The sequence below is a fragment of the Beta vulgaris genome, chromosome 4 (genome assembly GCF_026745355.1).
Source record: "Beta vulgaris subsp. vulgaris cultivar EL10 chromosome 4, EL10.2, whole genome shotgun sequence".
NCBI classification, from domain to species: domain Eukaryota; kingdom Viridiplantae; phylum Streptophyta; class Magnoliopsida; order Caryophyllales; family Amaranthaceae; genus Beta; species Beta vulgaris.
Genome location: NC_079205.1, coordinates 64,913,270 through 64,932,741, shown reverse-complemented (window position 1 = coordinate 64,932,741; position 19,472 = coordinate 64,913,270). Strand labels below are relative to the sequence as shown.

Here is a 19,472-nt window from a genome sequence, read left to right as displayed (position 1 = left end):
GTTGGGACCTTCCCCAAAAGAGGAAGTTGTGTTTTCCAAAGGGTTTTTGTTTTGGGGACTTTCACTCGCCGTTTTTTCCTTGATGGGGCTGTCTGGATGTGAAGGGTCATTTGCTTGGAGATGTGGAGGGTCATCCACGTGCTATCATCATCAGTTAAGGGGGTCTTACCTGGACTATCCTCCACATCGGAATTAATGGAGTTTTGTTGCCGGATGATAGTGTTGACATTTGAAGCTACAACATTGTCTGCCTCAAAGACATGAACAGGGTATTTTTGGCCTCCAATATTAAGCCAAACTTTGCAATTTATTTTAAAAAGGCAATCTGTAATTATTACCATTTTTGCTCTGTCAAATCTTGCGTAGTCCATTGATACGACTCTTCCAAACACACTCCCAATTTCATAGAAATTGTCGTAATTCCAAGCAGTGAGTGGGACCCCTAGGACATATAAGGAGATCTCACGCCATTGAGTAGCTATTTTGTCGTTCACTTGCCGGAATTCTGTGAACCAATTCTCAAGCCACCTGCTTTCCATCATAGCTATTTTCTCCTCCATGTTCTCAAACACTATTAGATGCATCATTCCTCCTAAGGGTCTAATAGTGAGGCTGAAAACTCCTTCAGCCAGGATACATTCTTGAATTTCATTTGATGACAAGGAGGATAGCGATATGGCAACTACGCTTCTGTTAAAGAGGTCCAGGTTGTCAAGATTCCGGGAACCCTCAATAACTAATGCAAATTCATCATCAATGTTTTCTGCAACTATTCGTTCTCTGGCTTCAACAGTGGCTTCTCCAAGTATCTTGGAGCTTGCAATTCTTGCTCCAGTAGGTTTTTGCGATAGAAATCAGGAAGAGGATCAGGCTCTTGGATTTGGGACAGAGGTGGTTGGGGTTGGGGGTTGGTGGTTGGGGTTGGGGGTTGGGGTTGAGTTGTGTGGGTTGGTGAGGCTGGTGAGTGGGGGGGGGACGATACTTCTTTGTATGTCCTGTGGTCTCGCATTGAAGATTTGTTCATGGGTATGAGTTTGTGCTCTTTTTTTTGTGGGTTTGGGTTGGGTTCATTGATTGGTGCGGGTTTCTGAAAGAACTTGTCTTTTTTTGCAATTTGAACTCTCAGTACTCTCCCTTCCAGTCTTATTCCATTCATTTCCATGAGAGCAGTTTGAATTGAGGAGGGGTGTACGTATTGATGAAGGCGAATCTGAATTTCGGGTTGGATTTTTGGATGGGGGGATGGCTATATTTCAATCACTCCGAATCTCTGAAACATATTTTTCAGATCAAATGGAATTGTATCAATGGGTAGATGGGAGATGAAGATGGTTCTGGAAGCAGAATGTTGGGTGGTGGGTTTTCTTTTGGTGACCTTCGTCCATGTCTCATGATCTTGTTTCTTTGAAAGGTTCTCTCTCTTACTGGGTACTGGTTCATGGGTTCTCTCTCTCACCTGGTTTCGCTCCCTTACCGTGTTTCTCTCTCTAGACATTTTTTGTTTTCCTTATCTCTCTTACACTGGTTTGATTTGATCCTTTAGTACTAAAAGCAGTTCAAAAGGGTTTTTATATAATCAAACTTAAATTTAATTCATTTCCATATAAAATAAATTTATTTTTTTCTTAAAAAATGCCGATATTAAAATTTTTGCCCAAAACTTTTGCAAAAAATCCATGTTCAGAAATAAATTTTGAAAAAAAAAACAATATCAAACTTTTTGCGAACAACTTTTGCAAACATCAATTTTCAGAAGGAAAAAAACTACATTAATTTGCGAAAAGTAATGATTTTTGTTTTTCTACAAAAAATTACAATATCAAATTGTGTATGAAAAATTTAAAATTTTATGTCAAATATAATTGAAGCTCAAAGTGTTAAAATTTAGAAAAGGATAAGATTTAAAATGATGAAAATTTTAAATATCAATGTGTGAAAACAGAACTTAGAAGTTAGACAAGGAAAAAAAATTGAAATTAATTTATACTTTCCGGTTATAATTTTGGGATCATGGATCAAATTTTACCCTTGCTAATGCCCCGAAAAGATAGAATTTGTTTTTTTTTTTTAAATGAGGCACGCATTGCGTGCGTAAATTGCTAGTAACTTATAAGTGAAACTTCTCATAATTATGAGGCTTTTGTCTTTTTTTTTTCCTTTCTTAGATTTTACTCATAATTATGAGGCTTTTGTCTTTTTTTTTTCCTTTCTTAGATTTTCTTCTAGAGTAAATGTAGGAGTAAAAATTACTATTCCCTGCCATTCGTTTCTAATTATTTGTTCTACTTTAACTTTTACTATGTATATAACGTATTACTGAGCTTTTTTGTCTATTTTATATATAATTATGTATGATATTGTTGGATTTTTTGTCTCAATAATGTATATTTTAATAATATCTAATTTTTATAATTTTACTAATAATTAAAAATAATGATTAACGTTGTACATTGCAAATAAAAAAGTAAAAGTGAAACAACTAATTAAAACAAAAACTTATCAAATTTCCAAGACCTATCCATACAGTTAAGTAATAAGAGCTAGTTTAAGCTCCCGCTTTTAGCTATGTACGTAAAAGTGCTTGTTGGCCAACCACTAATTAACCAATTAACTGTTTAAGTGGTTACCCTTCTCCTACAAGTACTCATATGGGTTGTATATCAGTGAATGTCATCTCGTCTAATCGATAAAATCTTGTGAGGTGTTACTCAAAACTTATGATTGAATCTCGTTTACACCATTATGTTTAACATATGTAACGCCACATAATAACCTACTCTCTACATGCTCAAATGTATGTATTATCGAATCATCTTTATTTACCTATTGGTTCATTTATTTTATTAATATTTATCAATCAGATCACACAGCACACTATTTATTTATTATGGGCTTTTGCCAAGAATGATAAAAATAAGCACACTATTTATTTATTATGGGCTTTTGCCAAGAATGATAAAGATAAGCTGATGTATGCTCTACAGTCTACACATACTGCAAGATTGGCAGTGGCTAATTGGCTAGGGATCGGATCAGATCAGATCGATTGACTACTAGTGAGGAAAGATATAAGACAGACTAATATTTACAGCTAGATCGATTTGAGAAGATATCAATCAACCTAATTAATATTATATCAATAAGATCAATGAGGACCACTTATTGATATTCTTAACATTTTATATCTTACACCCACACCGTCCACTACTGCCTTGAGAATAAAAATTATGGTTTTATCTGATTCAGCTTTTAGTTTTATTAAAATTGAACACTTGAAAAAAAAAAAACTAAATTGTTAAATGTCGTTCTATTTTTGCTTAGTAACATCTAGTTTAAATATTTTTTATGTATTTGTACTCATATACATTTCCTCACTCTCTCCTACTCTCCCACTCTCGTACATCCTCACTCTCTTTCACTCTTCCACTCTCATACTTCCTCACATTCTCTCATCCTCTAAGGACTTCTTCGACCACTTCTCTGCCCACTTTTCCGGCCAATTTTCCGGTCAATCACTCTCGTAACACATTAAAGGAGGTTGAATGATATCATCACACCGCCACTCCTCCGGCATCATCTCCAGCAACCTTTCCGTTAACATTACGTGCAACTTTTCCGGCCACATTATTGCGTTATTAATATTAATGAAATTTTATTCATTTAATAAAAAAAATGAACTATAATGACTTGAAAATGTCGAAAAAATGCTCAGATGCCTAAAATAGAACTCCGAACCTATGGTCAGGCGCCTAAAATAGGTGCCCAACCACAGATACAGGCGACTAAAATAAGCGCCCAACCACAGGTACATGCGCCTATTTTAGGTGCCTGACCACAAGTTCGAGCGCCTATTTTAGGTGTCTGGGCACTTTTTCGGTATTTTTTTTTGCCAATTAAGTAAGATATATTGCTCACAAACATTTACAACCAAACTCAAGCCTTGGAAGAGACAAACCAACTAGGTTGGACCCCCTCAACCAAGGCCTGACAACATCTAATTACAGAAGAAGCATGGTATTTGCTCTCTCTCTCAACCAACATCTATCTCTGCTTGTAATTTTGTGAGGAAGCTCACTTTTTCGGCATTTTCAAGTCAATTTTTATCAATTTTTAAATTTTACTCTATTCTGGATGTTTTAATAAAGCTAAATAAAATCGACCAAAATATGGACTGAAACAAAAAATGGATACACTAAACTCGTGCTAAGTTGTTCGAAGCGCCAGGTTCAATACATTCTATCAATTTTATTCAAATTTTTTTCAATTACATTAGCGTTTCCCAGTAATATAACGAGATGGTAAAAAAATTTGAAGTCGTTGGACAATGTGAACTTGTCGAAATTTTTTGAAATCTTGTTGGAGGAAATGGAAGGAATGTGAGAGAGAGATAGAGTGAAAGATGAGAGGGAATGGAAGAGGTGAGGAGGAATGGAGGGGGTGGAAGGGAAATGAGTGAGAGAATGGAAAATGAGGGAAAAGAGAAGGAAAGACCCTCGTATTTTTATATAAATATACAAGGAGTTAGTAGGAAAATATAGAGCGTCATTTAGCAAAACTAAAAAAAAAGGAACAAAAATGATGACGACCAATGTTTAATTTTGTACGTTTCATGCTCGCTAAAAAGTTTCGTAACTATTGATTAAAGAACTGTTATCAAGATAATTAATTGCTTTATTTGTCACTTACAATATACTTATTCAAGATCTTGAATTGACTTTTTTATGTAATTCCATGTTGTGAAAGTACCTGATATTGTTTGTCATATATCTTTACTATTATTCTACACACATTTGACTGATGAACGATAACTTATTAATGTGTATGAATCATTTCAAATGGAGATGCTATTTGGAATTCCCATAGAAGTGACACCAGGTTCGGAGAATGGCTTTAATAGTTCATACGGCACAACACCAGCTCCATTTCTATTCCTTAGATTCTCATTAGCATTCCTCTCATCAATGATCCCCTCTAATTCCTTCAACCTCCCGTTAAACTTCTCGAAAGCCGCCTTTATCATAGGTTCTGCCTCCCAAGATGGCTCCATTTTTCCTCCTAGATATTCCTCATCTGGTGAATGACCTGAAAGAACATCCAAAATCGCCATAACTCGTGTAGCCTGAATTTGTGAAGGATAGGTTCGAAGTAGTACATCCTCAGGCCTTTCAATGAAGTGCTTCCACTCCTCGTCAGTAGGGTCTTCTGTAGGCATCTTAGTCCTAGTAATGGTAGGCCTATTAGGGAAGTAACCCGCATATGCATATTGTCCGAAGTTTACTGCTGCGTGGTGTCCAGAAGTCACCCATATTATTGTGGTGACAATGTGTATAAGGTCTTGAGGTGTTTTAAGAGTTGGCCACCATGGCTCATCCTTCTTGTCTCCATGGCCTATAGTCCTAATCTCCGTCCACCAAGCTTGAAGCTCTTGATCCGACTCTACAAGAGTCGGATCAGGGTAGTAGTGGCTCACATAATCCGTCACCCATTGCTTGATTATAGCCCATAGATCTAACCCATCACTCGCGTATGGATAGTCTTCTATTATTAGTTTTACTCCATGTGACGCTGATGGATCTTCAACTGCCATTCCCCTATTGTATTCGCACACATCAAGAGTCAAGACTAGCTCAAGAATTGCTTTCTTTAAGAGCCATCAGTCTTTATTCAAAGTCTACTAAACTCCGACTAGTTATGATAATTCGATTCAGATTTGGATCAAACTGAAACATACCTGCTTATAAGATCTGCGGGCAATGCTTCATGATCAAATCGCCACTCTGAGCCATAGATGACGGAGCTTAACTCCAAGGCGTACTTCCCAGGTGCAAAGGAGCTCTCAATGATACCGCCTGCATTAATTAAAGCTAGTCGGGCAAGAGCATTGATCTCCATTGTGTAGCGAAAATGAGGATGCAACAACCTATGGATTGGATGCATTGCGCTCAAGTGTCGATTTGCTGCAATTATGTATGGTTCTGTGCAGCAATGTGTTCGTAGCCTACATTTGTAAATTTTAGAAGTTAGTAAACTTGTTATAGATTTATGCAATCAAAACAGATCTGATGATTTTGAGCTCTTTGCAACATATATAAATGTTCATGATGCATCCCGTAAGAGTCTGTTCTCCCCAACTTGTTTTCAGTTCAGTTCCAATTAGTTCACTTCAGTTCAGTTCCTAATTTATTTATTATCATTACTATTAGTTATAATTTAATTCAATTCAGTTGCAATCAGATAATTTCAGTTTAATTTGAATTAGTTCAATCCCGTTGTTTTATGCCGAAGAGAATAAGCCATAATATAGTGGTAAACAAGTTGATCCCATTCATACGTCATAAATATAAAAGTCAATAATAACTCGATCAATGTCAATAAAGAGAAATTAATATATAGGATCACGTTAGATTTTTTAAATCTAACTACTAATTCAAAATACCAACTTTCTAAAATTTTATCAATAGGTACTAAAAAAAATTAATGATTAAATGTGTATGTTGCAAATTATGAAGAATAAGAACTAGATCACAATGGATTATTCTATCTTTATCTCTAAGAGATCAAATCTTTTATTTGTTTTGTTTTTGATATCCAATCGAATTGGAATATGTAATATCATAATAATGGTCAAAATTGAACGGATATTCTATACTAAACTTACCAGTGGCTAATAAGTTGGTGGTAGCCAGAGTCATGGGCAAGGACATGAGCTTTAGCAAGCTTCCAAAGCCAGCCAGAAGTTGCATCAATTCCTGGCATAAATACTTTCTTCCACTGAGGCTTCTCATCAGATGGAGGCCGAGTCAGCTCAATTGCTAGAAGTCTTAGTGTTCCATCTACAAGGATGAACAAAGTTCGTGACCCATACAATGTTCTTCCCTTGAGCTCCCTAACTTTGTTCACGTAAGGCAACAACGCATCATGGTAATCAATTATAAATAATCTCTTCTCTTCCAAAGCCTGTAATTTGATGAGTTATAATTATTATATGTTTAGTCAGTGTTAGGAAACAAGGTGTTGTAGTTTGATTAATGCGGAACAAAATCAATGAAACAATAAAGGTGAGAAACAATAAGGATGAACAAACAAACAACACAATCAAGGATTTAAGTGGTTCAGTCAAATTAGACCTACATCCACAGGTGAGGGATTAGAGCTTCTTCACGATAATGGAGAAAAATAGAGACAATAATTACGAGTCCTGAGAATACTAGAGGCTAACAACAAGTGTGTGTTAAATAATAAACACCGTACAGAATGCTAAAAGATAAACCAAAACGAAAATAGTCAACACGCGTCCAAGCTAAGTCGCCTGATCGGGTCGGGCGATCAGTTTCTCCAAACCTACTGATGTCTCGAGCCCGGTCGGACGGCGTCCGCCCGGTTGTAATTCGCGACGGACGCCTGATCGAGCGGGCCAGTGAAAACATAATCTTACGAGTTTCAAAGGTGGCAAACTTTACAGTCAGCTTTACTCATAATTAAGAAGCTTGAGAAAACTATTTAATTTCATCCGCCTCACATTCATTTTACACCTATAATCACTTATGATTTTACGTGATAAGTTATTGTTTGGTCATTAATTGTTAATTTATTGAAAATTAAAGGTAGATATAAAAAGAGTTAGCATACTTTCTTTATCAAGCTAATTATGATAAACAAAACTTATTTGAAATTATTAGACCTATTTGATCTAAGCAACCTTGATTGAACCTTAATGTACACCTGATGAAACTTAAATTATCAAGGTAAAGAGAACGATGATCAAGATATACAAGGAAGATGATACCAAAGTAACATGACGATGTACAAACGAATGAGGACGAAATAGTATTATTCAACAAGCTAAGGATGATATATAGTATGATTAACCTGTTCAACAGTTATAGAACCTTTCATTTGGCTCTCTAGGAGCTCTGTTGTCAAAGCTGATTCAGGTGGACCGTAAATGTTGGGATCCAAGTTACTTTTTAATGGCCATTCCTCCAAAATTGGCATGTCACTAGGTGTAAATTGCAATTAAAAGTATGATAATACAAGGTAAATAAAGGCATAAATCAACCATATTATCACTAAGGAAGAGTAAAAAAATAAATATGGGTACGTTTTTCATGCGGTGTTCTTGTGTAAGTATTTGCTGAAAATGCTCATACTATTCCACATTTTGTAGGTAATATTTGTTTGCTAGTTTTGCAGATCATACCATGACGCGTTTGATGCTAAGAGGATTCAAGCCAGCAAGAGTTTGACGAGAGAACTCCTCATCCCTAAACCAAGAAAATCTATCCCCTGCAAGTCATCACCTTAAAATCTAGTTACAACTTTTATTAGATTTATGATAAGTATATTATATTAGAGTCCTAGACTAATAAGGAAACGATTAACTCTAATAACTTTCATATGTATTGATGCTCATTGCTTGTAATTAACATCAATGAAATGAATAAGCCATAATGAGGAATATGTAATTAGAGATCTATAATGTTCATACTGTCAAAGATCTTCGGGAGCTCGAAGCGAAGCATGTTATCTTCAAGGTCAGTGACAGCTCTGATGAGCCTAGGCAACATATCTTGCAAGAACCCATGTTGTTGCAGTCCTGGACAGTTAACTCCTTTGATGAAGAGTGAGTCAATGGCTGTAAAGTATGGAAATCCAAGTTCAGGATCAAGGATTGCAGTCTCTAATGATGGCACAACAGCATGCAACACCGAGTACACAGTTGTGAATCCGAATTGTGTCTGTTTCACTTCTGAGAATTGTTCATCTCTAGGCACGTACACAGAGCTAGATCTACTCTCCGAATTTGGATCTGCATAGTATATTGCATTTGCATTTATAGATCGTGGTTAGCTTTTTCTTTTGAAGGGAAAGACCAACTAGTGCATTAATCATGACATCAATATCGGCAAATATAATTCATCAGATTGAGGCGCTGTGAACGATAGGTCACAGGTTCAAATACCCTTCCCCTTCTTTGTAATTTATGATAGAGTATAGATCTATTCCTGGGGCCTCAACCATCAGCTTAAGCTTTTGGTTGAGTTGGTCCTTTAACATGGTATCAGAGCCAACGTGACAAAAAGGTCATAGGTTCGAATATAATCCACCCCTCATTTTTTAATGGAATATTTAGCCTCAGATATGAGGGAGGCCTGTGCTGCATCCACACTTCAAGCCCAAAGGGCTCTTTTGTGAGGGGGCGTGATAGAGTATAGATCTATTATTGGGGCCTCAACCATCAGCTTATTGTTGAGGCCCCAGAAATAGATCTATACTCTATCAATTTGTACTGCCTTCGTGTCTCATATGGATCAAGTATATATATATATATATATATATTTCACCGAAAATATAACAAGTACCATTATTTATCAAAAAAATGATATATTACCTTCCTTAGTAGGGGGACGTCCTGTTCTACAACGGCTTGGATAAGGAAGGTCTTTATTACCACCCAAAACTGGTCTTGCTAATTCAGGATTTTTGTCTGGATCACCAAGATCATTGTAAGTGTCGTAGTCATATATTCTTTCAATATTCTTGCGCTCTCCTTTTCCATTCCCTCTCAAACTTTCGAGTTCTTTCTCCCTCAACTTCTTCAATCCGCTTGGTGTTTGTGATGGCAAGTATGACTACAATATATTACATCAGTGTATATTGGTCAATACTACTAGTCTAACTATTAGGAATATTACGGTAGAATAAAGATATGATAATATATTCAAGATATATTAGTATGTTAAAAATATTATTGTCTTAGAAAAATATTATTTTAGGAATATTTTCAATGAAAAAACAATATATTATCATATCTTTATTCTATTGTAGTACTCCTAATACTAATATATACAGTCGATGCTTTTATAATATATAGATAATACTTTATTGTGTCATATACAATCTTGTACGTCCATATAAAGCAATGCGTCTTAAAACTTTCATTTTGGATTGATGATGAGGAAGACAAAATAAAATTTGTATTCGATGAACACAAATAGGCATCAATTTGAATTTAGTTGCTAAATTTCATTGACTTTTATAATATTCGAAAATTTTGACGGAAATCGTCTTATTAGATTTTTTTGTGAGGGGGAAAAAATCTGAAATGGTTTCAGTCTAAGTTTTTTGATATTAAAATAACGGTCTCATTAACTACTAAGACGAGTTTTTGTCAAGTTCAGTTTACATGTGTTTGTTATCAGTATATTACATGTGTTTGTTATCAGTATATACATATATAATGTTTTATAAATTTATGCATATTTCATATCAATTTTTCAGTTTCAAGTACGTACTTTTATTAGATTAAGATTATTTTATATCAGTTTGATTATACATATATGTAATTAGTAAGTATATTTTATCAGTTTATACATATTTAATTTTTTATCAGTTTAAATAATTGACATATTATAAACTAATACATATTTATTCTCAATTTATATATTTTGTTCGAATTTAGATGAAATGAATGTTCTAATAAATTTAAATTTTTATATTTCTTACGTACCTTATTAGTAAAGAAGATCCTTTTTTCAGGGTTATCGAATTTGGGGTGCACCCATGTGTTACAATTAAAGTGCACTGAGCCAAAAGGCAGGCCATCAAGTAGAATATCAGTAAGGTGCATCTCTTTGTGGTGTTCATTTTCAACAAGTATAGCACCCACTTCTCCAAAATCTGGTGGTACAACTAAATCAGCCTCATACTTTACCACTCCATCCTCGGACTTGGAACGGTGGGCGTATCCTTTGATTGTTGCCTTCTTCTCCGATGGTGTTTCTTCACATTAACAAGGGGCATAGAAAAAGGATTTATGAGTGCATAATTCAGAAAATAATCAAATATATGCATGCATGTGTGTTGTTAGCACTAGGATTGACAAAGATCTTTTACTAGTTTATAATATTTTGGCCTTTATTATTTTGGATCTAACAACGGATCTAGATCCAGGATAAGATAGGTCGAATCTTAATCAAGATCTTGTTTTAATTTCGAGATCTCAGTCTATTTCATGTATGATCCTTGAATGCATTTTATAAAAAATATAGAAAGTCATCACTTAATGTTATTAATTTTAACCAATGAGCTTATAAACTAAAAATATTCTCAGATTCAGTATATTTTGGTTCCACTATTTTTCTCTGATCTCATCCACTCCTCCCAAGCAAAACTTTAAAAAGTGAATTCTGTCTAATGGGGAAAAAAAGGGGGAGTGAGTACTACCAATTATTTGAATAGTTGCATTGAAAATTAGAGCTAAACAAACTGTATATATACATCAATTAGAAATACCGAGCATAGCTCGGGTATTACCTAGTTTGATATGTACCTAAAATAGATGACATGCATGTATGTAGTGATGGCCACTGGTGCGGGTTGGGCGGGTTGGACCGTTTGGCGGTAGTGGGCTGGGCTGAGATTTCACGGCCCAGGATCGGACCGTGAAATTCATGGGTTGGGCGGGCTGGTCTACGGGCTGAAAAATTTTGGCCCACACCGGTCTGTTACTGATTTTCACGGTTCGTCGGTCTGGTGGGTTGGACCGGGCTGACGGGCCGGCATGAATTTTTTTTTTTTTCAAAATTATTTAATCATTGAAATTATTCATTATTGTTACATAAAATCTTTAAAATGAACTAAAAATATATACAAATATTAATATTAATGAATAATTTCATTATTTTTACATTTGATTGAATTATATATATGCAATTGGATTAGAATATATACAATTTGATTAAAATATACACAATTTGGTTCAATAATTACTTGGATTGGGCTGGGCTGGTTCATGGGTCGGGTTGGACCGGTTTCATGGTCCGGGCTGGGCGGTTTTAGTAGTGGGCTTTAGTGGGCTGGACTCAAGAAATCTGGCCCACGGCCGACCCACCAATTTCACGGTTCGAGCTGGGCTGGACCGGGCTTTTTGCTGGCCCGACCCACACGGCCCACGAGGTGGGCTGGGCTGGATTGGCCCACACTGTTGGCCATCTCTACATGTATGGTAGTATATGTACTACTACTTTCTCAGTTTTATGATATACTTGCAACATATTCACTTTCACATTTGCTAAATCGATCACGACTTTGATTTCTTAGTAACATTTGATAAATTTAACATCTTAAAATTATAAATTGAGACTGCTTAACCCACATCTTACAAAATAACATATTTCTTATAATAGTAAAAGTTTTTTTTTTGGATTCGTAAAAGTAATGTGTAGTTGATGTTATGAATAGTACAAATTTCAAAATGTTGCATGCATTCTGAAACAAACGAAGTATCTACTTAGCCTCAGAAAATATAATAAAAGGAAGTATCTACTTACTTGGTTCAGCCTCGGCACTAACAAGCTCCAAGAGGAGGGTTTTACCAAGCAAATCAGTAATATCATCAAGCCCTCGGCTTAGGCCAACGTTGGTTAATAATCCACCAAAAGCTGGTTTTACTGAGACGGTGGCCTTGACTTTCACAGCTTTTTCACTATCAATGGTTGATATTGCTTTAACTCTAAGACCGTCATTTTTCCCTCGACGTGCCCTAAGTTACAGCTGCACCACCATGTAACTTATTCCTCGAATATAATGCAGCAGCTGATGCCTTATGTGCCCTAGCAGAATTATAAAGTTGAACAAAACTTGGTTCATTTCCTACAACAAAGGGCTTATGTGGAAATAATGGTGAAGTTGTTTTGCTGATATTCTTGGTGGATGTGTTCAACATTATTTTCTTAGAAAATGTTGATTAAAAAAGACTAACTGAATTTTCTCTTTTTATGGAAATATAGGTATGCCATATTCTTCTTATATAGATGGGTGATGTGGGTATACAAGGAAGTACCCATATCTTGGAATATAGCTCCATAACAGGAGGTGTGATAAAACGTTCATCATGAGTGGCAATCTATAACCACTCATAGCCATATATTATTAATAAAGGTTGGTATATATGACATTTTAGTCAGGAAAAAAAATAGATTTATATTAATAAAATACTGTGGGAAGCATTAATTATAAAATAATATTAAGTTAAAAAGTGATACCGACAACTTTTTTCCAAAAAATTATAATTAAGAACCCATGTTTGTGTATTTGAAACTCTGATTATTGTTAACTTAACATTTGTTTGTATGTTTGAAACCCATATTTTTGTTAACTCAACCCCTATTTGTGAAAAAGTAAACATTTGATCTCTATCATAAAGCAAAAAGTTACATTGATTTGCTTGTCCATTTTTCCAAAAAAAAAAAGTACAATCGATAATTAATATGAATCCCTATTTGTGTATTTGAAACCCTGACTATCGATAAATCAATCTTTGTTTGTGTGTCTGAAACCTATATTTTGTTAGCTCAACCCCTGTTTAGTTGTTTGTGTATCCCTTTTTTCATTCCATTCACTAATCAATATCCTAATACTATATTGACTTCATTTACTTGTTAAATTACTACTTTACCCTTTTTTAATTATTAAAATTACACATTTATCCCTATAAATGGTAATAATAGACTGTTAATTATGAGCGTTTTATCACTAATCTCATAACAGATTAACAGTGACTAATTTTGCGAATCAATTGAGTTTTACTATTTTTGCACTGCATGTGAATATGTGATACATAAAAATCTACGGGAAACTAATGCTAGATGATGGGCATGCAATCCCCACAGGCGCAGAAAACCAAAAACCAGTTTGCGAGCAACGTGGTTTATTGCGTTGCCATGCAGCCATGCTAGTGACATGACATGTATATAGGAAAAATAAAATACTCCATATGAATAACGGTTAATTATATATTATACGTTACTATCCTTTGTGACGATTTTATGTAACGTACAAAATTAAACATACACGTGCCAGTTTAAGACGAGAACAACATTTTGTCCCAACTATATGTACTCTTTACTTGTATGCTACTCATTATTGATTGGTTCGTCGAATATATGATATGTATTAGGAATAAGATTGTCAGTCTTAATGAAATAATTTCTTTAATTTGAAAAGAAAAAGATTTATTTTTACTGATTGAAGTTATAGAGTATCTATAATAGTCATTAGTAAAAACAAATACAATTTAACTTTTTTTAAATAAAATTCATTCATTAATATAAAGTCATAAGATATTTATAATATAAGTCATAAATTAAAAAATACAAATCAAATTGAAAAAAACTTAATTCTAAGACAGCAAAACCACAATCGTTGAGCATCATTAACTTTTTAAAATGCCTTCTTTAACATCGTTGTATGATGCAGCTGTTTTACGAGGGGGTAACCATGTGATATAGTTTTGATGTAGAACAAGTTTTAATTCAATCGATTGTACGCAAAGTACTAATCGACTCTACAATCCAACACAAAATCCTATTAACAAATCAACCTTAAATTGGATCCAGGGTCCAAAGCCCACTGACAAACAAATAAACTAAACTAATACACCCACTGAGAAGGGAGCGATTACAAAAGCCATAAAGGGGACTAAAGCCATCACGCAGATGGGACTTATTAGTAGCGAAAAAACAAAAAAAGTAAGATAATAAACTATAAACTCCAAGAAAGGAAAGAAAAAGGGGCTTATCATGGACGAAAATATCCATAGAAGCCCTCTAGAGGGTTTTATGTGAAAAGAGGAGAGAGTAGAGAGGAGAACTGGAGAAGAGGAGATGACGGCTAGAGTTTTTTTTTTCTCTAGATAAATTTTGTAAATAGTGATAGAATAAAGGATAATACAATCTAACTTAATCAGTAAATTTTTTTTACAACATAGCTTCCATTTGTTTGCTGAATGTTGCAACATTCTTTAAGAACATCTATTCCTTTGACAATTGACATGTAAAAAATCTCTTTATTAATTGGGCCATATAAATAGAGTACAAGAATTCGGAAAAAAACTTGATTAACCTACCGGGTAGACTACGTATACCCACCCCATAATATAAGGTTGTGGTAATTATGATAGTGTGGAATCCAACTAGACTTAAATACTAATATTTTAATTATCTATTAGTAGCGGGTAGTCTACCCGATGGGTAGATGTAGCAATGTCCCAAAAAATCCAATATTTCTATTGCAAATTTCTATAGCAAACCATCACTAATTATTGATATGATTAAAGTTATAAATGGTACTAGTAAATTAGTAACATTTAATTTTCAAGAAAGTTAGATACTAATCGGATACATTTTCAAAACAATGACTTCTTTTTAGTACCAATCCGAAGAGGATAAATACCATTATATAGATTATAGCACATAATACTAGAGGTGTCAATCTGGGTCACTGGCTGGGTTTGGGTTGACCCAGGCTGGGTCGGAATAATTTGGGTCGGAATAATCTGGGTGACACCGTGTCATGGGTCGGAACTGGGTGGGTCGGGTGAACTTGGGTCGGGTGAAACTGGGTGAGAGGATCTTGGAACTGGGTCGGAAATGGGTCGGGTGAGACTGGGTCGCCGTATCTGGGTTGGGTGAATTGGGTCGGAATGGATAAGGTGAAGTCGGTCGAAATCGGCTTTCGGAATAACTTGGGTCGGAAGAAATCGGCTTTCGGAATGACTTGGGTCGGAAGAAATCGGGTTTCGGAATGACTTGGGTCGGAAGAAATCGGCTTTCGGGTTACTTGGGTCGAAGAAGAAATCGATATCGGAATAACTTGGGTCGGAAGAAATCGGGTTTCGGAATGACTTGGGTCGGAAGAAAACGGCTTTCGGGTTACTTGGGTCGGAAGAAATCGATATCGGAATAACTTGGGTCGGAAGAAATCGGGTTTCGGAATGACTTGGGTCGGAAGAAATCGGCTTTCGGGTTACTTGGGTCGGAAGAAATCGATATCGGAATAACTTTGGTCGGAAGAAATCGGGTTTCGGAATGACTTGGGTCGGAAGAAATTGGTTTTCGGGTTACTTGGGTCGGAATCGATATCGGAATAACTTTGGTCGGAATAATTCGACTTCCGGAATTACTAAGGTTGGAAGAAATCGGCTTTCGGGTTACTTGGGTCGGAAGAATCGATATCGGAATAAGTTGGGTAGGAATAATGCGGCTTTCGGAATTACTTGGGTTGGAAGAAATTGGCTTTCGGGTTACTTGGGTCGAAAGAAATCGATATCGGAATAACTTGGGTCGGAAGAAATCGATATGGGAATGAATTGCGTCAGAATAAATCGACCTTCAGAATTAATTGAGTGTTCAACAAATCGAATCGGAATGACTTGGGACTTGGGTCAGAATAAATCGGATTTCGAGTTGGGTCGACAAAAATCGGATCTCGGTGGGACTTGCCGACTTGGTTCTTGGAACGACTAAATATCGAACCGGCGGCTCCGTGGCGTATTATGATATTGTGGTATAGATTATACTATTATAGTCATTATACTTTATACTTATACTCTTATAGTGGTATATTATAGTAATCTGTAATTATACTGATATTGTGAATTGTGGTTGGGTAATTGTTAATTTTTTAATAATACATTGAATCATTAATAGTTTGATACTTATATTATTATTATTAATTTGAAATGTTACTACAATAAGACTTATAAATTATACTTATATATTGGGTCATTCACCATTATTGGCTATTGGCAATTGGCCTATTGACTAAGTTACTAAGTAGTAACTAGTAAGTATCGCTCATTAGTTATTCAGTTATTTAGTTATTCTTATTCATGATTGCATATGTATTCAAGTAACAAGTAACAACTAACATATAACAAGTAACAAGTAACAGCTAACAACAAACAGCCATAAGGATTATTGATTATAGAGTTATAGACTTATATGAGTGAGGTTAATAAACTATTAAACTTAAACATTTTGTTAGTTAGTGACTTACTTACTCTTTTGTCTGAAATCTGAATCAGTTACTATATAGCAACAAAAAGAGTTAGAATTAAAGAATTAGGTTGACGTTAAAACATTAATGAAAGCATCTTAATTAATTTGTAATTATAAAATTGTTCGACTTTTCATCGATCATGGAACAACTCAACAAGTAACAATCATCAATGTTAATTATTATATGGAAGAAATGAAGCATATATAAGTAAGTAATTATTTAAAACAAAAAAAAGCCTTAAAATTCACATAGACGAAAATGTGCCACTCCTCCAAAAAAAAAAGGACCACAACGTGCCATTTTTGGAAAGAAACAAAAATGGTCCACGTTTGGAAAAGAACAAAAAATGGTCCACGTTTGGAAAAAAAGAAAAGAAATGGTCCATCAAATTTTGGAAAACTGCATTTACACGTAGAAGTTTCATGTCAATATTATATATATATTTTTTATCCATATGAGCGACGAAGGCAGTACAAGGAAGAAAATGGGGGACTCGAACCTGTGAACTATCATTTCACATCACCTCAATCTTAACCACTAGGCCAAGACATCCTTGGTACATGTCAATATTCTATTCAATAGTCTTAACGCCATTTGTAAGTGCTTGCGAATATTGCTTTTGCTTGCTTATTTATTGTCATTTTTGCTATGATTTGCTTGTTGTAAACTCCGATACATAGTCCATAAGGTTGTTTTATTTGTTGGGTTCCGATATTCCATAAATTCAAACATATGGTTAGTTTCTCTTTAGGCATAGTAAAGCTTTATAGGCAAAACAAAATAATATATAGAGAACATGTTTCCGGTTTCGGGGTCCCGGGTCCGGGGTCCTGGGTTCAGGGGTCCGGGGTCGGGGCCGGGGTCCAGCGTCTGCTGCTTATGCGAAGAAACTATGGTAAGATGTTGTGGGCTAGATTGCTAGAAGCGTCCACTTTTAGTTTCTCCTGCCTACTCCGCGATCAATTGATGTTTCGTTGTTACGAGCTTCTTAGTTTTAGTTATGCTATGATTCATATATAGACATTATATAGATCATTATTAGTTTGTTATGTTATAGGAGTATTTTTTTTTTTTTTTTTTTTTTTTGAAAAGAAGGATAACATTACTTAAGCAAAAAGTTACTACAAAACAGCAGGCCCATTAAATCCAGTTCCAGGTTGGCCTTCATTCGAAGCCCCTCTGCTAAACCAGTATTTAAGTTTTGTTTTTCAGCTAGGAAGATTTCATTACAAAACAAGGGGGGGAGCTTAAAGTACATAAATATTAAAACCATCCGATAATCCTTTAGCTTGTTTAGCCACGCTATCTGCGAGTTTGTTTGAGCCTCTTCCTTCAAAAACCAGCTTGACGCCTCTGAGTTCTTGGAGCAACTCCCTGCAAGATGCAATCATATCTGAGGAAATATCATTTAGCACTTTCTCCTGCAAAATGATTAGTACTGCACGTAGGCAATCAGAAGACAAAATAGTCTCCTTCCAGTTCTTCATCTTAATCCAATTTAGAGCTATTTGAATTGCATGAATTTCCGCTTCCAAGGCATTACTTGAAGAAGTTGACATTATAAATCCCTCAACCCAATCGGCAGCATGGTCACGACAAACTCCACTTAAGTTGGCTTGTTTTGTGTTGGCATAGAACGAGGCATCTGTGTTTATTTTATATTGGTTTAAGGGTGGTGGTTTCCAAGTAGCGGTTCCGGGTTTGGGAGCTTTTCCCACCTTAGGTTGGTTCTGAGTAAAGAACCATTCAGTGGCGGCCCAATTTGATTTTTTAATGAGAACATCAGATGTCACGTTTGTTTTAGAAAAAACCCAAGCATTGCGTCTTAGCCAAATATTCCACGCTGTGAATATAAAAATTGCATTACAAGGAGTATGAATTTTTAGGGAGTTAACTGATAAGTTATCCTTTAGCCAGATTTTGAAAGGTATAGTAGGTTGGATGTTCACTTTAGTGAGGTTCCAAACCTCCCTTGCACGTGTGCACAAACGCAGTATGTGTTCCATGTCTTCTACCACCCCTGGGCAGAAAGTGCAGTACGGGCTTAGGTTTTTAATTCTCCAGTTTAAGTTAGCATTTGTTGGCATCCTTTCCCACCAAGTTTGCCAGAGGAAAAGTTTTTGCTTGGGGTGACCCGGTGTCGTCCAAACCCAATCCCAGCTCCTATTCCCCGTAGTATTGTGATTTGTTATGTGTGAGGTGGCTAATTTTGAGTTAAATTTATTCACATCCGTCCAGGTTGAGTAGGTACTATCATCTTTTTCATTGAACTGAATGCCTCTTATTTTACTTATCAAGTAATCCTCCAATTGGAAGGAAATTAGTTGAGTAATGTCTTTTGTTTTAAGCTCATTTAGATTCATATTTAACTCCTTCAAGGTTGGAGGCCCTATGAGTAAAGAGTTTAAAGATTGACCATTTAACCACAAGTCACCCCATAATTTTATGTCTTTCCCATTACCAATCCTCCACGCAAGGCTTTTACTGTATTCGCGCCATCCCAGCCCCACGTTTCTCCAGATATGAGAGCCTTTGTTAAAATTCGTGGGTTGGTTTTTATTTTTCACATACTTTTCAAATAAAAAGTTTGCCGCCCACATTGTATTATTATCCAATTTCCAGCACAAGCG

General features: G+C 35.5%; 2 protein-coding genes across 2 annotated transcripts; both read right to left on the bottom strand.

Annotated features, from left to right (window-relative positions):
* Window positions 1-4,666: 4,666 nt before the first annotated feature.
* On the bottom strand, window positions 4,667-12,769 carry LOC104890263 (linoleate 13S-lipoxygenase 2-1, chloroplastic). The gene is given in 9 exon segments (XM_010675684.3): window positions 4,667-5,591; window positions 5,732-5,998; window positions 6,659-6,957; window positions 8,201-8,286; window positions 8,489-8,809; window positions 9,392-9,632; window positions 10,511-10,782; window positions 12,333-12,547; window positions 12,549-12,769. Coding segments are annotated over 9 exon segments (2,640 nt in total). The 5' UTR covers window positions 12,728-12,769; the 3' UTR covers window positions 4,667-4,831.
* A 5,320-nt stretch (window positions 12,770-18,089) lies between these two features.
* Window positions 18,090-18,848, bottom strand: LOC104902451 (uncharacterized). Its single transcript, XM_010690241.2, has one exon. It carries the CDS (start codon window positions 18,846-18,848, stop codon window positions 18,090-18,092), a length of 759 nt encoding a protein of 252 aa, XP_010688543.2.
* Between the last annotated feature and the right edge of the window lie 624 nt (window positions 18,849-19,472).